General features: G+C 39.6%; 1 protein-coding gene across 3 annotated transcripts in view; it reads right to left on the bottom strand.

Annotated features, from left to right (window-relative positions):
* Window positions 1-4,933: 4,933 nt before the first annotated feature.
* Window positions 4,934-16,753, bottom strand: part of LOC108144682 (ras guanine nucleotide exchange factor glfB) — a 64,684-nt gene continuing 52,864 nt past the window's right edge. For 2 of the 3 annotated variants that reach the window (XM_017269745.2, XM_017269744.2), the window contains exons 5-6: window positions 11,805-11,923; window positions 4,934-9,624 (exon numbers count right to left, since the gene is read on the bottom strand). In XM_017269745.2, the coding sequence (XP_017125234.1) occupies window positions 7,663-9,624; window positions 11,805-11,923 (2,081 nt within the window). In that variant the 3' untranslated portion in view covers window positions 4,934-7,662. The remainder of the gene's footprint in view (window positions 9,625-11,804; window positions 11,924-16,753) is intronic. The other variant, XM_017269746.2, reaches the window with a different exon arrangement.

Here is a 16,753-nt window from a genome sequence, read left to right as displayed (position 1 = left end):
CAATCTGCGAGATTTTGTGTTCACATTATTATTGCCATGGATTTTGATTTTATTACAAGAAAAAGGTGTTGTTTTAATTTTTTTGAGTTATTTTACTATACATATTTTGTATAAATTATAATATGAAGTATGTTACAATTTAAATATATATTGTTTTAACTATTCTGATTTCATACCCCCCTAATGATTAGTAAAAGTTAAGATGAGATTAATAGACACACATTTTTCAGGAATAGAATTTATGTCAAGGTCTGTCTAACAACAATCTAAATAAGTAAAATAAATTTATTTATAAAAAGGAAACTAAACTCTTCATTCGACTAATGCCATAATCAAAATAATGTAATGGTGTGTTAAAATGGAGGATAAGTGTCCAACTGGTTGCCAGTGCATCATCACCTGGTCTAATCTGCAAAAGTCCCCCTCAAAGTCCCCAGTCTTGACTGATTTTCCAATTAACTCGACGCGAATTGAGCTCTGATCGCCCGAATGAACGCCTTCGACGGGCAACTGCTGCATTGATTTGTCAAATTGACAGCAATAAATCCATCATAACCAGTTACAATTGACAGTTAATCACAAGCACCGCTGACAGGTGGGTCCCAGCCCCTATATCCACTATCCACTATCCAGTCCCCACTATCCACTCCTCAGCGGTTAATATATGCGGCTGCCAATCAGGCGATTGTCTTGATATATGCGCCCATTGACCGAGTCGGGCTTTTGGGCTCGGCCCAGTGCAAAATGTTGCACCAAATTAATTAAAACCCGTGAGCGGCTAGTGGCGTAGTCATAGCCACCCACCCAAAGCCAGGTGAAACCACCCGATGGCGACGTGGGACGCCTCTAATACCCAAAGCCTAACCTTGTTCGCAACTGACACTTTGCTAAATGCCCACCCCGAGGCACCGCTGAATGGAACTCAGCTGAACTGAACTGAACTGAAAGATACCGACCCGATATGCTAAGTAGGGGTATCGCTTCGCTTCGACCGCCGCAATTTATTCAAAAGCATTAATTTTTATTTATAGCTTAAGTTTTCGCCGCTGCTGCAGCCAGCCGAAATGAAATGAATTGATCTGGACTACAGGCCAACTAATCCGAGCCATGGGAAAATGAGCCGTAGTTGGGCTCTAATGACAGTTATTTATCAATTGGCATTTGCCAGGTGACCACCGGTGGTGCGGCGATTGTCACGGGAGACCGGGGAGCCAAGTGAAATATGCTTCCCTATGCTTTACGACCGCCAGTTGAGTTGGTTAAGGTACACGCAAAAGTCAACTGAAAAGTTATCAGATTATGCTAGAGTTTAGGAATAATCTAAAAGATTATAATTTAAAAAAATAAATTTGTAAATCAAAATAAATTGATTCCGCAAAAAGCCATGATGTAACCTTTATGAACTATACAACTTGATCAATTCGGCTACCAATTTGATTTTGATAAAGTTTTGTAAGCAACTTTAAAAATACTCATATTTACATGCCGTAAGTGCCAAACTGGATTTTGAATAAAAATATAATCGAGTGTAAAACAAAATATTTATCACACAATAAATGCAGAGCATTAGACCTCTAAAACTCAAATTCGAAAAACTGTTTTAAAAAGTAATGGGTTTACACTTTTTTTACTGTCGATTGAGACACGAAAATACTTTAATAAACATCTAGTAAACGCATAAAAGACATACCCAAATAATTCGAATACAAAATAAAAAATAAATAAAAGTAAACAAAACGATGAAAAAAAATGAAAAAATGTTAAAACCAAATCCGAAATCGAGTTAATGCATTGGTCAAATAATCCAGGTCTTTCATTTGCAGTTAATTAGGCACACGCCAAATCGAAATATGCGGTGGCAAATGAATCTTGAAATCAAAGTCTTCATGTTGCCATTGACAAGTACAAATACAAGTGGAAATCGTTAAGTCCAACCGGTTAGCACTGGGTTAAACTAAGCGTTAAGCGTAAGACAAATTTAGTTGCTGATTCGGGGTATTTACTCCGATCTCGAACTCCGATCTGGGACCTGATCTTACCCGTACCCGTACTCCGTACCACGTGCGTAATTAACCGCGGCATCGTCGATTTATCATCGAAATGTGGCGGTCATAAACAAATGCGCCGGCGCCACTCGCTATTTTTATGTCGTTTATTTTTCATTTTCAATATTCGGTTTTATTTGGCTTTTGGGCTATTGGGCTTTTCATTAAATATTAGCCACAATATTGAACGACGGCCGCAGGCGGCGCAGCAGGTGAAGATGTTTACCCAGTTACCCACTATTCGGATTTGGATCCGAACTCGAAGTTGCGCAAAATGTCGGCGAAGTCCGACAGAAATCAATAAAGTATTTGTGAGCTTGTGCAAGTTGCAGATGTCATGGGATCGGACACTTCTGCATAATGATGTTATTCAATTGCACAGAACAGCGGGCTTTTGAGTAGCATGTGGGTGAAATCACTTGATTATTACTCGGGAAACGCATAAATAGTGAGCGTATGTAAATGTCGCTTATGCAGATAGGCCGTCTGAATTATTGACAGGGCAAACGAGAAATACAGAATTTTCCATCTGCTTATGCAACTATGTAGCTTTATATATTTGCTTAAATATTCTTAAATTAAAGGTGTATCAAATATTATAGAAAAGTTAATAGTTAAGCAATTATTTAAATAAAGTATAGAAGAAATGTTTGATATTTGAGTTTTGATATTTTATGATAGATTTGTTTTGGTCTAGGTCTAGGTCTAAAAAACTTAATGAATATTCTCTTTGTTATTTTAATTTCTTGCTTGAACTTGGCTTTTGAAATGCGATAATACTTTAGTATCACGTGCTCGTGCTGGCCGCATTTCATATTGGGCCGCAGTTTGATGACTTTTTATGCCACTCCATTTCAGGTCCGGCCAAACCACGCCCCCCGACCAGACGGCCGCCCCTTTTGGGGCCGTGCGACGTGTGCATAAATCTTGCACGCATATTTAAGTTGATGATGTTAAATGGCCGTACTAAAAATACGAAATATGCATGCCGTATGCATCCTGTCGCTCTGTGTGCGGAATGTGCCACGGCACCACTGCCTTGCTGCACCACTCTGCACCACTCTGCACCACACTGCACCACCATGCTCCAGCAACATGGCGACATTCATAAACCAAAACTGAGCCACAGAGTCTCCTCGATAGCCAAAGGCAACTGCCTCGAGGCCCGTGGGTTTTTTGGCCTGGCTTTCGGGCGGCCGAAAGCCGAACGGCCAACAAAACGTTCTGTCCAAAAAGGAAACCGAACTTACCAACAAGGGGGTAATTTTGGGCATTTACCAAACCGAAAGTGTTGTGCGCTACCAAAACGAAAACTATACGAGGTACCTAATAAGAGTTTAAAATTATAAGCTAATTATAACTTAAGTTAAAAGAAAAATTATTTCTCAGATTCAAAAAAAAAATTACATTTTAATGACAGAAATATTTTGTCAAATATTTTTGTGAGATTAGGAGATCTTCAGAAGGAAATAAATAATATCCCTTAGTATTTAGAGATGTTAAAAAAAAAAATACGAACAAATAAATGGAAATCGCTTAGACCAACCTGTTGTATTATTTTAGAATTATTGATTTTCTTGAAGCTACACTATTTTAAAAAGCGCGAGTACATTTTGTAAGAGTAGCGATTGGTTTTTCTCAGTCACCTTATGGGTTTTTTTTTCAATTTTTTTATTATTATTTCTTGGCATGTTTTCTTTTTGCTTAACGGCGGCAGATTTGAAAAGAATTTCTGCTCGCAAATGAAATTGTTTCCTGTTAAAAGCTAAAAAGAAGAGGGCAAGAAAACAAACTTCGTGGGGAGGAGAGTGGGCAGGGGTAAATGGCGAAGGACGGAACATGGATATGGACGGCACCTGCCGTCGCATCGATTGATGAAATTAAAAGGAATAAATAAAAATCTTCTTAATGGTCTGGGATTTGGAACTTAATTTTTTAATTAAACAAGCCACCGAGGAGAAGACTGCCCTGCCGCCATATAGATATGGACCCGAAGAAGGAGGAAGGCTGGGACATTTATGCAAAGCAGAAGCCACTTGGCCACTTGTGTGGTCAGTCCACGGTCTGCTGGCCATGAAAAGGATGAGTCCGAGTGGCGGTCCAGGCCCAGCATAATAACTGTGTTTGCCTTGGGCGATGGCCAACACTTTTACTGCCCCAAGGAGTCGTCGGGCCCTGGCCCTGGCCCTGGCCATAACATGTTAATCCCCCAGCCCAGCACCGATGTCAAATGTCAGCACATGTGATTTGTCATCTTGAGCAGGAGCATGAGGAGCATGAGGAGCAGGAGGAGCAGCCGCATCTGCAGAGGGCTCTGCGTCGGTGGTCGACTCCTTTACATTGTCGCCTCGGGTAACATTTGTCACCAGACCACCTAACTTGTTCCCGACTGCAATTTACAAGGCCCTCCAACATGGCCAGGAATGTGCAATTGATATTCTACGAAATCGGAGGACCGCTGCTAATGACTTTGATATATTCATCCCATTGCACAGAGCAAAATGTAGCTAAAAGTTCATAGAATAAAAAATGTTGAGGCCCATTTAGTTACTTTTAAGGCGATCAACATCTTAAAAGAATCTTCTGATTCAACATAGTTAATCCAAAAATTTTTGTTTTTAATTGAAAATCCACTTATTTCAGAAATTTGATATGGGTTAGACTTATTTCAAAAATGGTAAAGTTTAAATATTGCAATGTAAATATAATATTTTTATTATAAATATTTTGAAGCTTTGTTAAGAAGGCATGCCAATAATGTTAAACCAGTGCAATTTTCCCATTATAAAGAAAACTAACAAGTCCAGTTTCATTTTGAATTTATATATATTTTTTATTTATACGATTTCTCTGCACACATTCGTAAACCAACAAAAAGGAAACAACTGAGCATTTTTTTGAAGGATTGAAAACGAAGAGAACTAATAAGAGAAATGAAAAGTGTTGAATATTTTGTTGAGGCTTTTTATTCAATTTCTAGTGTGTTGTTACTCGTTATAATACAAAGAAATGCAATTAAATAGTCGTTTATATATTCGTATATATAAGATAGAGATTAATAGAGTAAGGGAGGGGAGACAGATTTGAAGAGACAGAGAGAGAGAGAGAGTGGATGAGAGGTGTTATACATAGACGAAAGAATCATTTTGCTTTTATACATAAATAATTACATTTAATGCTCGGCTTAGGAATAAAACATATTACAATGTACAATGGTAGAAGTGTTAACTTAGGCGTATGATTAATTAATTAATTAAACGTAATTAGTAGAAAGAAAAGTGCAAATGAATTTACAAATGACAAATGACAGTCGGTTCCCGCTCCACTCCAATCGACTCGATTCGCTTCGATATAGGTTTAAATAAATAGTTTCTGCTGCGCTAGATATAGTCATCGATTAATCGAGTTCTCCAATAGGCCGTCGTTTCAACATAAGAATTTTGTTTATATTACAGCAACGCGCATACGTATAAGTACAGTAGTTCAATTCGAGTTGTGTGTGTTTCGGCTTCGTTTCGGTATCGGTTTCAGTATCGGTTTCAGTATCGTTTTCGTTTTCGGTTTTTGTTTAGTTGAGTGCTGCTTCAATGCCTAGTTAAGTTAATAATTAATCGTTCAATTGTTAAATGGTTTCTTGTCTTAAGTACACACTAATTAAATTTTCACCTAAGCATCTTGCTTTAACTTCTTTTTGTTTGGGTTTTCTTTGTTCACTTTAAATTTACATTCATACATATCTCTACATATAAACTTGACTTTTCAGTTTTCTGTTTCTGTGTTTACGCATTTCCCTTCAAATTGTTTTAATTTCGCATATTTGGTTTGCTAATATGTTTGAACTATTTATTTTAAATATTAATATAAATATATGAGAAACAATTTTTGCATATCTTTTTCCATATTCGTTCACATATGCCAATATGTGTCTATATATATATAATATATATATATATATATTCGTATGTAGAAAAGCAGCAGTTGGTTTCTTTTTGCTGTTATTTTGATTCGATTTGTAGTTTTAGTTTCTTAGTTTTCGTTCAATTAATAAATATAACGTTGCTTATTCAGTGTGAAATTTGGTGTTTGGTTGCAGTACATATCTGGATACATACGCTAGTAGTTCTTTAAAATTCCATTCTCCCTCGAATTGAATATTGCCCACAAACTGTGTCCTAAAATTTCCATGCTGACCATTTCAACAATTTTTTTGTATTTGCTTAAAAAATTCGGTTTATTTTGAATGGAGTTATTTTTTCGTTTATCTAGCCCAATTTCGTTCGCTTGTGCCTAGTAAAATTGTTTAATATTTAGTTTTAACCTTTCATTTTTTGGAAGTGTTTTGCTGTGCGAATTTGTTATCGTTATCGTTACCGACTCTTATTTCTGCTTGCGTATGAATTTAAAAAACTTCTTTATTCGTTTCCCGTTCGTTTTGTTAAATTTGTTTGCTAATTGGTTTTTGGTTCGTTATAAAATTTTGAAAATATATGCATATATGTATATAATATATATCGATTTTTGTTTGCATTTGTATTTATTAATTCTCATTGCTAATATATTTAATTGATTTAGTAAATCAAAAGTTCGCTACGCTTTTTCAGTGCATTCGAAACGTTTATTTGCTTGCACTAGAATGTCGCGCTTTCATAATTTCCATTTCAACAATTTTAGCATTTTGTTATCGATTATCGCTATCGCTTCGGTTCATCGTTAAGTTAGTTTATATAGCACATACTCGTAAATAAAAATCTTATTGTCTTTTCATTTATAACTATGTAGCAGTTCTGCGAGTTCGTTGCCTGCGGCCTCCCGAGTGCAGTTGGTGGAGTCTTCACTGTACTCGCTACTGGATGAAGTGCGGCCTGAGTTATCGTTATCGGTTCTGCGCCAGCTTCCGCTTCCGCTTCCATTCCACTTCCGCTTCCGCTTTTCGCCTTTCCGCCATCGGTATCGCTTCTGTAGTGTGCTTTTAGGCGTGGTGCAAGTGCAAAGTCCTGTCTGAGTCGAGGTACTGAACAGTAAGCAACTCCTTTGTATATCGAGTTCTATATATGTTTATATATATGTATCAGTTCATTATAAATTTGAAATATTTATGCATTAATTTTTGCTCTTCGCTTGGTTTCTTCCTAAATTCTTTTCAAAACTGAGTACTGAGTATAGGTTTGTTTCTCTTTTGCAGGAATGCTACGGGTTTCACTTTTAAAGTCTACAAATTTATTTCAGTTACGAAATTTTTTAATATAAAGAAAAATTTAGAGATTAAGTGTACATTGATGAAATCTTCAAGTTTGACAGTTATCCTCTTTAAACAAAGCAAAAGTTTTCAATCATAAAAATTGTAGATGTTTTTACATGAGTTCCAGATATATCTATCTAAAGTGAAAATGGTTTTGGCTTGCTTTTAATTTCCATCATTTATTATGCTTGTTGAGCAATAGGCTTCTCTAAAGAAATCTTTCTTGCTTTTACATAAAACTAAAACCTCTTTGAGAACGTACAATTACTTGATGTAAATTTGGAAAATGAAATATTAATAAAGAAATCTTTAAAAGTGAAAACCGTGACAGACCTGTTTTTAAACATTTAATAGCCAAAGCCTGACAGTCCCTAACTACTACGCAAATCTCTGGTGAGTGAACCAGTGCAGTGTTCTGTTCGGCCTGATCCTGTTCATGCCGATGCGAATCGGTTCCGTCAGATGGGAAGTGGTCGAGGTGGGCAGGAATCCGCTGAAGCCACCGTCAGAGCTGTTGCCGCCTCCGATCCCCTCCAGATCGCCATTGTAGACCACGGGATACACACTGATGTTGTCCAGGTTGTCGATATCAATGTCTCCGCCCGCATTTCGCACATAGGTCAACTGGTGATAGGGCGTGGCCATCAGCTTCTGGGTGAACTTGCGCACCGGTCTCTTCATGGTTGTTGCTGCCGTAACGCCGGTTGTTGCTGCTGCCGTCGGCGATGCCTCTGTAAGCGTGTTGTTCAGGTTGCTGTTGATGTTCTTGTCCACGCTGAAGAGTGAAGGAGCAACATGTTGCTGGGGTGTCGTGGCCGATGTTGCTGCCGTGCTAGATAGTTGCTGAATGGGTGTTGTCATAGATGTTGCTCGCGTGCTGTCGCGTGTTTCAGCGGGCGGTTGCGGGGTCCAGAGCAACTTGCGTGGCTGCTGTGGCTTCACCTCATTCTCAGCCGCCAGCAACATCTCGGAATTGTCCGTGTCTACCGAGGGATTTTCCCTGCTGTTGCTGCGATGCCTGCTTGGCTGCTGCGTGTTCTGCATTTTTTCAGTCTGACTGGTTGCCGTTGGTGTTGCCCGCGTACTGCTGCTGCCGCCGATGATGCTGCTGTTCCTTCTGTTGCTCCTGGCCATCGGCGTCTGTTCTATCACCAACGGCGAGCCCGCTGTCGAGGTAGTTGTGGCCGCCGTTGCCGCTATTGCTGATGTTGCTTTGGTTTCATATGTCGCCGTGGACTCCGCCTCCGAATCGTCCACCATTTCGGCCTCGTATTGCAGCAACTCGGTGTCGTTGCCGCTCATCTCGGGCGTCATGGCCGATGCCTCGGCCTCCATTTCGGTGATGTACGTGGCCCAGGCATCGTAGTTGCTGCTGCTGCTGCTGCTGCTGCTAATACTGTCGTCAGATGTTGCTGTTGTGCTGCTGCTGCTAAAGCTGTCGATCGTGGACCAAGTGGACCAGGGCTCCAAACTGGAGCTGCTGCTGCTGCTACTGCTGTTGTAGGTATCCAAATCCTCGAAACCCGTGCTGCTACTGCTGCTGCTGCTGTAGAGGGAGTCGTCGGTGTACGGTGATGTTGCTGCTGTGGCAAGCAGTTGCTGCTGTGATTTTGGTTTGCCCTTGACCTTTCTTCGCCGGCCCTTGCGTTTGCTGCTCAATGTTGTTGCTGTTGCTGCTGTCGTAGATGTGGTTGCAATAGTTGCCGTTGTTGTTGCTGTTGCTGTTGCAGGCATTCGTTTCGATGGACTAGCTGATACTCGTTGTTGTTGCTGTTGCTGTTGGTGTTGCTGTTGCTTCTGTTGCTTGCGCCGCTTCTGCTTCTTCTCGTGTTGCTGTCGTCTCAGCAGCAGCGATGGATCATTGTGATGATGTCGCACCTGATGTTGCTGCTGCTGTTGCTGCTGCTTCTGCCGGTTTATCGCTAATTGCTTTTTGTTAGTGCTACTTAAACTAGTACTACTATTATTAAGAATAACGTTATTATTATTATGGCCATGATGCTCCTGTTGCTGTTGCAACTTTTGATTTTGGTTATTCGATTTGTGGCGATTGTTTTTGTTGTTGCGCGGGGGCTTCCGTATGTTGCTGCTGCCATTGTTGTTGTTGCTGTTGCCACTGCCCATGCCACTATTGCCATTATTATTATGGTGATGGCGGAAAAACTGCTCGGCCTCGATCTTATTGAACATGTAGCAGGCATCGTTGACGCTCTTCTTGGGCCCCACAGGCTTACCTCGGTGCGTGAACCCGACACGTCGCTGCAGATCGACAACGGCACGGAACACGAAATAACCGTGCACGATGGTCTCGTTGAAATAGCAGGTATCTCGCAGTTCCCTCTGAAAAACAAGGAGATATATACTAGATTAGCTTCCGTGCACTTCACATGCAATTTATGATCGGCATTTCCGTTCATAGGGTGAAAAAAGGTGTTATATGCCGCGGATATTCCGATATGCGTATCGACCACGATGACAGCGACATCATCGCGCGACGAGAAGTGAACGTTTAGTCTGCCTTCTGTTTATTTATAAAACACTTGAAATCTCAAAACGACAACCAAATGAAACGCGGCTTATGACTTGGATCTTGGCATACCTTGGGTATCTTTCTAATCGGGGATGTTGGTTGTTTTGTTGTTTGGGTGTGGTATTTATAACGGAGAACCAAAAATTAACCTTAAATGTAGATATGAAATGCTGGTTAAAGAATTGTTATGTTTTTAATTTAATTCCAAAGCTAGTTTATAAGCTTTGGGACTTAAATAAAAAAACAATTCTTTAAATCGCATAAAATATTTACTTTAAAGGTATATTTTTAAATTTAGAAGCATATATTGTATTGAGGTAATTAATTTTATAATAGACTGATTAAACTTTGTGGTAAAAAAAGAATGAAGACACTAGAAAACTTTCTATTCTTCCTAATTAAATTGTAAAAATTATCAAAATAAATGAATTCAAAAATGTAATAACTCCAGGGTATTTATTGGGACAATCCCTTAACCCACAAACTCCCCATCCGAGTTGTTGAGCGCGTGTTGCTGCCTTGTTGGCCATTTCTGCTATCAACGAACCGATCTGATCGCTCAGATCGTGGCGATTGGGGCCCAAAGTGTTGCAAACGACGCAGATGAAACATTTCCCAAGCAATTAAGACTTGTGCCATTTTTAGCGACGGACTACTTGTTTGCTCTTCGCATATTTATAGCTCGTAATTGCTATTTTTGAACAGCTTCTCACCACTGGTCAAGTGGGTCCGAGTGTTTGGGGCAAAACACATTCGTTCTATTTCGAGAAGGGATCGCATTGGATCGAGTAATCAATCGATGTGACTCACTGAATCGAGACTTTGCGACCTCGGCCCACACACACATTAACCTTGCCGAGAAAAGCAGTCTAAGATATCGCATGGAGTGTAAATCACGGCGAGTATTTGCACAATAATCCAGCATGGATTTTGCGGTCATAATCGAAAGCAATAGGCAGCAGATAGAGCACTAGAATGACAAGTATCTGACCTTAGGGGTTCTATTGTTTGCCTAGAGCTTGAGTGCGGTTTAGCTAACTAACTGTATTGCGAGTGGGGAAAGGACATTGAAATGTTTTCGCCATTACCACATAACTGGCGGCAATTACTAGAATGAGCCGCGTCATCCGTCTGATTGATTAGACATATCCAGCTATCAGTCAGTTATGAGTTGTTTGATTTTTATGATGGCAAATCTCAGTCCCCGAGTGGCTGCACTTCAGCAGTGTGACATTGAAATGGGGCCCCGCAAAAACTGTTACAATGTCTCGAAAATTTGATTTTCAATTTCAGTTCCGAATCCCCAATGAACAGTTGCAATTCATTGCTCCATGCGATATCACGCATACGCCGCGTAAACGTATCTCAAGATCTGTGCCACTTTCGGCCGTAATTGCATATGAAATTGTTCGAATTTTTAAATTACAAATTACAAAAATAATGTAATAAATATTTTGCTCAGCTCGCTGACAGATTTGGTGCAACTGCAACAGGTTTTTCACCCATTGTGGCTGACAATTTGGCTACGTTGCTATAATATTGTTATTGTCGTTTAAGCTCTGTCGTTTGCATAAAACCATTATGTGGAACATGTCATAAATTACAGTGTTTATACAGTTACTTTGCATAAAAACAAATCGAGGAGAGACGGAAAAAAATGAGTTGTCTACACTTGGCGCTTTGTACTTTGTCAAGTTTGAAGTACGAATGCAATGCAATCAAAATCGCGGGCCTTGGCTATATCAGCATCTACTATACTGTATACAACGGCAGAACAAATATTGTCAAGCATATTATTGTGGCTATTGCCAACAATTTGCTTGCACAAGATGTCATAAACTTTATCTATCCATAAACAAATTGTGTGGAAATTCCCTTTCATCTTGGCGACCTTTCTTTTATCTATTAATGGGATATACCATCTTAAAGAAAGTGAATCATCTTCTTGAATGGAACTCCCAAATGTATAGGCCAAAATAGTAGTACTCACCATGCCAACTAATCTCCAATTGTCGTTGAAACACAAATATCTTTGAGTTTCTTTTGCGTACAGTGCTATTTTGAATTCGTTGTTCAGATAATCCGGGAAGCCGACTATCGTTATATTTTCTGAAAAACACATGAAAACAAAAACAAAAAATTAAATTCATTAGTTAATCAGCTGGGCGAGTGTTTTAAATTGATGTAAATATTTGGCGGGCAAAAACATTTTTAATTAAAGGCAAACATGGCTCTTTTCGTCGAAGTGATTAAGCGTGCCAAAACGGAAGGTAACGATGGGTTGGGGTAGGGGTCTCATTATCATTAACATCGAGATGGGATGGGAACTTTGACCTTAGAGGAGACACGTGTCTTTGCGGATATTACTTAATGAATTTGGATATTGATGGGCTGCTGTCAAATAATCAGATCAATAAGAAATAGGTATTTGGTCACTTGGTTTATATTTGTGATCTATATCTTAATAAAAAGTAATATACTTCTTGTGTATAATATTGTTAACTTTTCTATACTAAGTACGGTCAAAACAAAATCATGACTCATTTTGCCTTATTTGTTTGCTATCATATCCATTGAAAAACCAAAACAATTTCCTAAAATAGTCGGCCAATGCATTAAACCTCGAAAAGTCAAGTAGGCAAGGTGCGCATGCTCTCTCCGCTAATTATAAACCAACAATTTAAGCCCGCAGATGTATCTGGAGTATCTGGCGGGAGTATCTGCCCCTGCAGGCAGATACTGTATCTGTATCTGGCCTCGACAGGCTATTGAACTTCATGCGGGTAGGACGAGGAGGGATGCGGCCACAAAAGTCACTAATAAGTAAAGCACTTGAAAAGCCAAAGAAAAAGGCAACACGAGGAGAAAAGCCACTCGAGTTAGATTGATAGGTGACTGGGTTCAGCACCGGTCTCAGTCGTCTTCCATACAGCCATTCTGCCATTCCGCCACACTGCCGTTCTGCCAGTAATTAAATTTATGCACACAAATTCTTGGCAAAAGTCGATGGGTGTTGGTCTTGGTCTGAGCTCCGAGTTCTCGACTCTGGGATCTCGACTCTTAGCTCTCATATTTCATAAGCCGGGGCGAGCTGAGGGCTTGAGTGACTCTGTGCTTCACACCTTTGGCCGCCGGTGGCAACCACTTGTGCCTCTTGTCCCAGGGAGCTGCCTTTGTTGTTGTTCCCCTGATTCACGGCCCGGCCGCTCCACTGGCTTATTGATTTCATTAGTTTGGTGACACAAAACGGCGCGAGGAGCACCCTCTGGCAGCCAGCAGCACTTGTGAGTGCGCACTTGGTCTTGAACTGGGAGAAATAAATTTTACCTAAAATAGGCATTGGCATATTCACCTAAAGGTAAGTCCATCTTTGAAATATAGACTCATAGTCATATATCATTTTGGAAATGGGTTCTTAAAAATAGTATTCTTTTATAACGATCACTCAAACTAATTTCAGCAGAGATTCTGCCAATTATGCTTCTTCAAAGGTATGTAAATAAAACTACATTTCCTTTTATTAAACTATTTAGCCTATACTTAACATATTAATATTGAATTCCGAGTGCCAAAAAATGGAATTACATAATATATTTTATTACACTATACTTTACTCTTTACTTTGCTTAATATACTGTTTCATGTAACATGACCACGAAATGTTTGGTACTATTTAAATATTGTTTAATTATTGAAAAGGATTTCTTAATGTTAAACTTTAATAAAAAAGGGGAATTCAATACAAAAATTAACTAAACAGTTTCGTTGTACTTTTTTCTTTACAGATGCTTAATAAATGCATAACTCTTTTTCATTAAAGCAAATATAACCCTTTTCCCTTAGTGCAATGCCACTGAGAGTCTCAGTTTCAATACCCTTTTTATTTGCCCCTCTGAAAGCGGTGCAAACTTCGATCCACTGTCATTGTGATATATTTGCCTACTTGATTTCGCAACCGAGCAGGAAGTGCAAGTCCATCCAGATGAGCAACGGTTATATTGTTGCGGTCCCAGAGGCTTGGTTAAGCCAATAGATTGCCCAAGATTTGATATCGTTGAACTCTCAATGACTTTGACATTGAAAGTGGCAGAGTTCCTAGCACCAGACCTCAATTTGCTTGATCCCTCCAAACGTAAACAGAAAAAAAAACCAAACTAGAAAAGCCAAATGTTTATTTTTATTTTCAACGGCACACTCACACTCTCAAAAAAAAAGGCTATTAAATGCATTTTAGGCTTTGGAATTTTTATGGGCTTCGATCTTTTTTGGTGCTTTAGAGATCTTCGCTACGGGTTTGTTTTTCACTCAATAAAAAGCTTCGATTGGGCCGCATTTTTGCCGCAAGTTATTAAGATTTTAACAACCAAATCTTCGTCTTCTGCCGAGTTTCTAATTAAGTTATTAGTCATGGAGAGTGGAATTTTCGTCTCGACTCGTATCGTTTAAATTCGAAAGGGCGTTTGAACTGAGAAATGCATCAGCATAAATATGGCAAAATACAGCCGACGAGAAGGCGTTTTTGAGATGCTATCGATAGCCTTCAATATGGGGGCGTGATTTGTTTTTAGAAATAAACCAATGGATATAGAATTTCGAGCGGGCTGGCTGTTCTAATTTATGGTTATTTATGGCATTTGAACGATAGCTGTTTGCTGGCCATAACTTAATTGTCACTAACTGAAGGCTGCAACGTCATAGAACTTGCGTCACTAAATGGAATGAATTCGTAAGCAAGCGATAAGAATTTCGTACCTGTCGCCTCGATTGCGAATTCCTTAAACCTTATAATTAGTTGCATTTTTAAGCTCCATATATCATAATATCAGTTAATAATTTCCTGCTTTTTTATACTTTTCTCAGTTTTAAAAATACTCCGGTTTATGGGATGGCCCACCAGCTGTGCACAGCTTTTTTTTGTGGGCCGTAAAAACACAGCTCTTGATATATAATGTCAAAAGCACGAAAATGTAACAAATGACACACTCAGAGGGAAGCCTAAAAGCAAGCGAATCGGGCATTATGCTGAAGAGATCAGGAAAACAAAGAACCCGGCCAGCAAACAAACCATAAAAAACCACAACAACCAGAAACAACAACCAAAACGCTAATCAAATATGCAAGCAATGAGCTTCATCAACATAAAATTAAAAAATCATAAAATCCTAAACTGCACAGCATGAACAAAATCTAAAATCAAAAGCCGAATCCAAATCCAAATAAAAACAAAAATCAGATATCTTGACAACGAGCTGGGGCGTCAAAATGCCTCGTAATTGCGGCACATGTACGAAAAACAGCAGAAACGAAAATCAGAAAATGATTTTACGATCCAGCCGTGTACATATGGTGATATGGAAATGGTCAACACCGTCACACGGATGTTCCATCGACTCGATCACTTTGTCATTCCATCAGCATGTGATCTTCGCCTCCAGCTTCGATTTGAGTTATGGTATCTGTGTGGATAGTAACCGAGATATTGGTGGGCGTCGCCAAACTCTCATAGGCATAAATCGCAGCTTATCGATCTCTATGATAATCAAGTGCCATTCCCCTGGCTTATTTATCGAGACTAACCATATTTGATTTTACTTTCCAGATTCTACTTTCACTCTCATATGGGTTATTTATGCGGAAAAGAATTCCATGCCGGCTTATGATTTAAGGAGGAGCTTTAAAGATTTGAGCTTTCGGGAAATACAAACAAATCACCGGAAATGCAACTTAGACTTTTAGTTATTCGGTTTAAGATGCAATAAGAGAGATAAATCTTACATTTACAATTAATTTATTACAACAAGATAATTTTAATTATTTTTAGTTTCTATAGTTGTTCGCCCTAGTGATAAATTTTGAATTTAAAAATATTAAATACAAACAAATCAGTAAACTGTAGTAGGAAAATAAATAAAAACATTATATGAGGCTACTTAAGTTTACTTATTATTCTATTAACCCTTTTCTTTAAAAAGATAATAAGAACAATCTTAAGAAGTAACTTAAATATTCAAAGTACCAGACGGACTATTTGCCAATGTGAAACCGAACGTTATCCTTGGCTTTGGAGCGTAACTTCCCCCAAGAGCATTGCCCCTTTGGGTCCCGAGTCCCAATAGTTCCTGGAATGTCGTCTGAGGCATTCACTTCGATGGCTGCATTCCCGGAACTTTTACGCTGACGATTGCTGTTGTGTTCTGGAGTCTGGAGTTTTGAACCTGGGGGTCTTGAGTTGGGTCCGGGTGAAGCGTCTTAGATTACACTCGGCCCTAAGTAATTGCATTTTGCATATTGCATTTAGCATTTAGCATTTTGCATATGCAGCAACGTCAACAAACAACTGCGATTTGTCACATGCTGCAACTAGTGGCCCTGGCCATCATCGGTATTGGTTTTTTGCATTGGTTTTCGTATTGGTTTTGGTATTGGCATCGTCATCGGAATCGTCGTAGTTGCAGCCACTATATCGTACATGCTGCATGGCATAGTATAGGTATAGTGGTCCGCTGTTATTGACGTTTTTGTCACGTTTCCTGGAAGAAACCGTTTTATTTGCTCGCCTGGTGCCGCGGCTGGCATTTCGGTTTGTTTTGTAAGCGGAGAGCGGCAAACAAACTGCCCTGGGCCTGGGCCTTAGCCTGTGCCTGGGCCAAGGGAAAACAAACCTCAACTTGCAGCCATTTATCAGTTTCGACCTCCACTTTTCCACTTCTCCCCCTTGCAACTGCACTAATGCTAATTGCATTGGCACGCCCTGAAGACCAGACTTCGACTCCCAGCCCCAGCTCCAGTTCCAGCTCCAGTTCCATTTACATTTCCACTGGCCAGCCCAGCTACACATGTAGCTCGCAGCTCGCAGCTCGCAGCTCGTAGCTCCAAAGCCAACTCGAATGCCACGAAATTAGCGCCATTAAATGTGGAGCGTACTCAAGTTTTACGCAC

The sequence above is a fragment of the Drosophila elegans genome, unplaced genomic scaffold (assembly GCF_018152505.1).
Source record: "Drosophila elegans isolate 14027-0461.03 unplaced genomic scaffold, ASM1815250v1 contig_183, whole genome shotgun sequence".
Taxonomy (NCBI): domain Eukaryota; kingdom Metazoa; phylum Arthropoda; class Insecta; order Diptera; family Drosophilidae; genus Drosophila; species Drosophila elegans.
This window is presented reverse-complemented; position numbering and strand designations above follow the sequence as displayed.